At 42.9% G+C, this 7,049-nt stretch overlaps 1 protein-coding gene across 1 annotated transcript in view; it reads right to left on the bottom strand.

Annotated features, from left to right (window-relative positions):
• LOC124620079 (neural-cadherin-like) overlaps positions 1-5,834 on the bottom strand; it is a 198,997-nt gene extending 193,163 nt beyond the window's left edge. Inside the window, exon 1 of the mRNA XM_047146746.1 lies at positions 5,756-5,834. Coding sequence (XP_047002702.1) covers positions 5,756-5,834 — 79 coding nt within the window. The remainder of the gene's footprint in view (positions 1-5,755) is intronic.
• Positions 5,835-7,049: the final 1,215 nt, after the last annotated feature.

Here is a 7,049-nt window from a genome sequence, read left to right on the forward strand (position 1 = left end):
GATAAAATAATCGTGAAAATTATCTACGGAACATGACATAGCTAAACTAAACTAAGAGCTCCGGTAACACCATCAAGCAGTCAGAGCAGACAAAGCACTGAAGAGGGGAAGAAGGTAACCAATTCGAGTGTACACTGATACACAAGCTTTCTCCTGCTTACTGTTCGCTTCCGTCATTTGGTGGCGGAAAGGGAAATCACAGTGGTGGCCGGTACTGTAAGCCGGCCGATACTGCACGACTGTCCCCTAATGCGGAATCGACCGTTAGATATCAAGAGAGACGGACCTGTTGGTGTAAAAGGAGGTGGGGAGTATTGTGTTGTCAGTAGAGAAGATGCTACACCGGACTGGCTCTGCAAGGAGAAATCAGCGACTTCGGACGTCGACTGTTCATTGCACTTCACTTGAGTAACAAATCGATCAGGAACATTTCAGTACTTCTAAAGCTGTCCCCATGTCGACTCTAGCTAACGTGATCATGAAGTGGAAACGCGAAGGAACAACCACAGCTAAACTGAGACCGAGCAGAGCTTACATACTGACAGACAGTAACATTTGAGGCATTGAGGAGGACAGTTATAAAAAACGGCATGATATCAGCGGAAGGAATCACTCCTGACTTTCAAAGTGCTACCAGTACTCCAGATAGCGAAATTACTGTGGGTGGGGAGTTCAAAAGAATGTAGAGTGGTCGAGCAGCTCCTCACAAGCCAAATACGAGGGTTGGCCAGAAAGTAAGTTCCGATCGGTTGCTAAAAAACCAAATTGAAAATCAGAAACATTTTGATGTGGTTCTTCAATTTCTTCAGGCATATTTTACGACGAAATAAATCTCCGGTGAACAGCCTGGTATGAGTGTGCATAGGACACAATGTGATGTACATCAGCGCACCTGATGATGGTAACGTGGTCGATTGCCGAAATATTGTGTCCTATGCACATTCATACTGTTCACCCGAGATTTATTTCGTCAGAAATATTTTATTTGCAAGAGTTAGCTACACTTCCCAGGTACTTCTCTACATAGTCGCCGCTCCCACTTAGACATTTGTCCGAGCGTTATACCAAATTTCCAACACCATCGTCGTAGAAGGCAGCCTCCTGTGCTTTCCGATAATTCTCTACGCTGGTGTATAGCGCGTAGCCTGCGCCCAATTATTGTCTTCGTATCCAGCGTTTCATGTGAACAGAGATGATACTCAAGACGAGCCAATTAGGGCTGTGTTGTGGGTGATCGAAGACTTCCCATCGAAAAGACTGCAGGAGTGTCTTCACTGTCCCTGCAAAGTGCGGCTGAGAATTGCCATGAAGAAGTGCGTAGCAGTGTGTTAGGTGGGCTGCATTCATTAAGGCGAAGCCTCTCAGCGGGCCCTCATATTTGGTGGGAGACATCATTGTTCTAGGCACCTTTACTAACTCACTGTGCGCTCAAAATTGGAAAGAGCGTCTTGATGCGATCGATGGTCACACTAGAGACACTACTCAACACATCTGTGCAGAGCTGCACCGGGTTTTCACTGTGGTGTCCATTTCGCGACCGATCGGGACTTACTTTCCAGATAACCCTCGTATTTCTGTATTCAGTTCCGAGCGCCGCCTGAGGTGGCGCAAACAGCGACGGCATTGGATAGTCGATGACTGGAAACGAGTGATTTGGATTGATGAATGACGCTGTACCCAGCTGCACTCTGACGGAAGGGTTTCGGTTTGGCGAATGGCTGGAGAACGTTACCTGCCGTCATCATGTATAGTGCCAGCAGTAAGTATGAAGGAGATGGTTTTATGGTAGGGGGTGTTTGTCGTGGTTAGGGTGTGGTTCCCATACTGCACTTAAGGGAATGCTAAATGCGCAAGGATTGTGTACTCTGTACAGTAGAGCAACAGATTCTATCAGTATGGCAGTGTACCTTGTCATAAAGCACCATCTGTCAGGCGATGGTTCATGGACAATACCATTCCTGGAATGGACTGGCCAGCGCCGAGTCCCAGCTTCTCTAGTTTCGGCTTTTGAAGAAGAACAGGCAATTATTCTTCCGCAGACATTCAGAAAAGTCACTGGAAATGTCCCTAGCAAAGCCTCTGTAAGTCTGAAGGGCGGACCCAGACTATATTAATGTACACTAATAGATGTCTGGATAGTTCTGATAAGACAGTGTAGACGTTCCGGAGTGTAGCATAAATGATTGAAGGTACGTGTGGCTGATGAGACCGTTGTGTGAAAAGGTGCGCACTGTTCTGCTAGCTCCGTTTTTATAGTCTTCCAACGCATACCACTTCCAGTAGTACAGAGTTGGCGTTGGCGTAACCAGCAATAAGCTGTTCGTCAGCGTTAAGATGGCTACACACGTACTTGCAAGATTGACAACCTTGCTTGATCGAGCGTTTCGAGCAAGCGTGCATAAAACTCCTTCGCCTTTATTCAGTTCAAGCATACTTGTACAGGCATGTTTCTTCTTCGAATATGTGAAACTAGGATAACAACGACTGGGTGTTTTTGGTCAGCTATGCTGTAATGATGTGTAAAAGAGATAAGAGGAAATATGATAAATGGGGTAAACCCTAATTTACACATTAAATTGCTGAGACTGAAGGCTGATGCTGCTGTAGCCCGTTCAGGTTCATGCTTGGAAATAAAGTCAAAGAAAGGTAAAAATGTTTTCCACAAAAGTTTTGAAAGTGAAGATCGTAAATAAAAGCATATAAAATGGTGACTAGTTTTGGCTCTTCATACAACCATCTTCAGATCAATTAAAGAAAAAAGCCTTTTTTAAAATATTTAGATCGCTTGATTATCTCAGGAATTAATATAGCTACTTGAAAATTCTGCCTGCCGCGATGGCCGTGCGGTTCTAGGCGCTGCAGTCCGGAACCGTGGGTCTGCTACGGCCGCAGGTTCGAATCCTGCCTCGGGCATGGATGTGTGTGATGTCCTTAGGTTAGTTAGGTTTAAGTAGTTCTAAGTTATAGGGGACTGATGACCTAAGATGTTAAGTCCCATAGTGCTCAGAGCCATTTGAACCATTTGAAAATTCTATTACTTGCAACAACTTCGATTACAAAACATGGTAAATCATGACTGAAGCTGTAATAGCACACGAAAGACAGACGGTAGTATAGTGATTTCTCACGTGGTGAAAGTACTACGATGTGTTTGTTGACGTAAGAACTTCATCTCTGCCTGCTCACGGTTAACAAATATTCATATTTTTGTTCTAGCGTAATTTTTTCTGGAATAACTTGTTTTTAATTTCGACACGTTTTTTTGTGACATGTTCAGTTGCTCTGTTTCTTTGTTAAAGATGTAATGTGTGCAACATCCCTCTTTACCTTATTGCGGTACGCTTTTGGTTTAATACCCTTGAGGGAGGTAGACCAAGAGCTGAATACAGTAAGCAGATTCAGAAGGATGTAGGTTGCAGTAGGTACAGGGAGATGAAGAAGCTTGCACAGGATAGAGTAGCATGGAGAGCTGCATCAAACTAGTCTCAGGACTGAAGACCACCACCACAACAACAACCACAATCCTTGAAACAAGGCTAACGCTCTTATATTCTGAAAGGTGAGAAGATGGGAAGATTCGGCGGCAGAGCTTATTTAGCCGTTAAGACGCCATATGCTTTTAAAGAGACTGAGTGGCGGGCGATGGCGAAACCGGCAGATTAGCAAACTGAAGAGGTGCTCTCTCTTGCTCGGGTAGACGCCTGACTGTTCTCCGAGTGACAACAAACTATCTCTAAAGTTTAGTTTATCACGCACTTACTGCCTGAACAACAACATAAGACGTGAGCGTGAGTGCATAATATTTTCGACAGGAAATATGAAGACACTACAGATATTTTCAAGCGGATTAATAGAAAATGTTGAACTACGCCATGCCTAATTTATATTAAAAATAAGGGTTGATATTCTTGTTTGAGTAATGAAGTACACAGATGAAACTATTATCTCTGAATCAACTTTAGATGGCACTTGGGAAGCGCTGTCTAGAGATGGTACGGTATTCTTGATAAACGTATTTATTTAACCACGAGGGCTAACAAACCATATAAATCCAGTAATCACAATCACTAACTAATGTTGACAAACAAATAATATCACACCACAGTATGCATCTAGGACATTCTTATCCTTTCATCAATTTCTTTCCGTGTATACGACCATGTGCAGTTACGTTTCTGTTAATCCGATTATCCCAATTTGATGGTTAAGTAGCGAACGGTGCAAGATAACAATGTTTTGCTAGCTCCGGACGAAATGTAAAATGTATTTGTCTGATCATGTTTGTAAAAGCTAAGATAAGTGATTAATTCCGCGAAAAACTGAAAATATTAAGTATTTCATTTCATGAAGAGAAATTTAGCTAAGTCGTGTTTTATATCTAAATGCTTAGGGAACTAATGATGTTTTTTATTTTAAATAGGCTTAGAAAGTTGTAACTTTTAGTTGCTGGCATTAAAAATGACTGTACCCACTAGTAGGAACGCAGTGGAAGCTGCATTTTATTTTATTTTTGTTGTAGGTTTTGTTTATTCATTTATCTTTCTTTTCAGAGCGCCTGTACCAGTCAGTTTTTGGCAGAACTCTGATGACTAAGCGACCGAAAGTGGTGCTAGTGACGAAACCGAATATGAAGAAAGTCATCTTGTTCCGATACAACTAAGTTCTCGGACACCCAATCAAGAAAATTGTTGCCTCTGGTCTTCGTTTAAGTCTAACAGAACCCTTTGGACTTGGGATCATTTGGATTTGGGGTCAAAGATCGGTCGACACGTATATAAAAAAAACAATGTCGAAACACCAAAGTCACGTCAGCAAAATCAGGAAAGTTGACTAGATAGCTGCTCAAAGAGTTTTTAACCTGTGCTTTAAAGACACAAGTAAGAAAGGGAAGGTATATAACTAATTTTATATTTAAACGCCTTCCGTATTCGAATTGAACGAAAAAAAACGAGACTCGAACCAGCTATCCAACGAGTACCAGTCTTGAGCACTGCCGATAGAGCCTGCCTTTATTGAATTAAAATAGGTCGAAGAACCTCGAAGTCGATTTTGTCGAGAATTCTTTAGAGTCGTAGGGAACCAGTTTGGGGCATTGGTATTTGATCTCTGAACTGCATGTACCGTAATCATAAAAAATTACAACACCCCGATAGTCGTGTGATCCCCTTATTAGACAATTTTTCGCGAAGGCTGACTTCTGTTCTCGTTCAATATCTAGGTATAACTCAAAGGACCTATAGAATTTGGTGCGACTGACTTCGAGATTCAGTGATGAGTCTATCGCGTAGAAGGTTTGAATTATTTCTTACACTCAATTTGGGACTATATTCTTTCGTGGCGATCTGAAGTTAGAATGTTGGTCTAGTGAAAGCACTGCAGACTTAGAAATGTATCAGCGAATAATTATTGGATTCACTTGCGCTGCACTTGGCTGAAAATTTGATCAGGTTGAAGCTTAACTCGAAACTTGTGAAGTACTAAGCCGAGGTCTGGAACGCTGTAATAATCCGTCGCTGTGTTCATTCACCAGTAGCAGTTTGCTGTATTGTTTGTGGAAATAAACTCCATCATTGGAGATTAATTTGGCATATCTCGCATAAAATTCACAAATGATCCTTTATTTCTATAATTTGAATTTACAACTTAGGAAACTCCAGATCACAAGTTTCAGGAACGCACAGTGGCGATGTGTGGTTAACCGTCGACATTCAGCGAGCCACATCTAACCGGAGGGACCATACATTACTCCACTGACCTCTTGGCAAGTTGCCAGACACTTGATTGAATTCGGGGTGCAAACTAATTTGTATTCCAGGTAGATAGGTGGCAAGCATAACTCAGCAAACTATCTGTGCATTCTAAAGACTAAATATGTATATTGCGCGTACACACTACAGGTGGACACGAACGTGATTAAGAATTGTGACGTTCTTGGAGAAGGAAAACTTCCTCTATAGATATCAACATGGATTCGGAAAACAGAGATCCTGTGAAACTCAGCTCGTTCTGTGCCTCCATGAGATCCACATCGCCGTAGACAATGGCGCTGAGATTGCTGCTGAGTTCCTTGACTTCAGGAAGGAATTTGGCACCGTTCCGCACTGCCGTTTAGTGAAAAAACACGAGCTTATCGAGTATCGAAGCCGATTTGCGACTGGATTCAAGACTTCCTCACATACAGAACTCAGCATGTTGGTCTTAATGGAACAAAATCGACAGATGTAAGGGTAATTACCGTTGTACCCTAAGGAAAATTGATAGAACCGTTACTTTTTACAATATGTACTGTGTACAAATGATCTAGTAGAAAGTGTCGGTTGCTGTCTAAGGCTGTTTGCAGATGATGCGGCTGTCTATAACAAAGTAGCAACGCCAGAAGATAGTAAAGATTTGCAGCATGACCTCCAGAGGATTGATGTATGGTGCAGGCTCTGGCAGTTGACGCTGAACGTAAATAAATGTAACATATTGCTCATACATGGGAAAAGAAATCGACTACTGCGTGTAGCTACACTATTGACGACAAGCTGCTGGAAACAGTATCTGCCGTAAAATATCTAGGAGTAACTATCCGGAGCGACTGGAAGTGGAATGACCATATAAAACAGTGGGAAAAGCAGATGCCAGACTCAGATTCATAGGAAGAATCTTAAGGAAATGTATTGTGTATTGAACTGGGGACTTAGAAAAGATGGAGAGGCTTCGTCCCGTCGTAGCCCTCAGTGGTTCACAACCCCACAATAGGATACAGCTGTCCACTCACCCCACTGCCGCCCCACACCGAACCCAGGATTATTCTGCTGTTCGGCCCCCAGTTGGCAGGTAGATAGGTCCCGTACCAGACGAGTGTAACCCCATATTCTTGCCTGGAAGAGTAATTATAGTGTATGCATTCTTGGAGACAGTGTTTGTGCAGCAATTGCCGACTTAGTATAGCTGAAGCGGAATGAGGGGAACCAGCCCGCATTCGTCGAGGCAGATGGAAAACCACCTTAAAAACCATCCACAGGCTGGCCGGCACACCGCACCTCGACACTAATCCGCCCGGC

Source organism: Schistocerca americana, chromosome 6 (assembly GCF_021461395.2).
Source record: "Schistocerca americana isolate TAMUIC-IGC-003095 chromosome 6, iqSchAmer2.1, whole genome shotgun sequence".
NCBI lineage: Eukaryota > Metazoa > Arthropoda > Insecta > Orthoptera > Acrididae > Schistocerca > Schistocerca americana.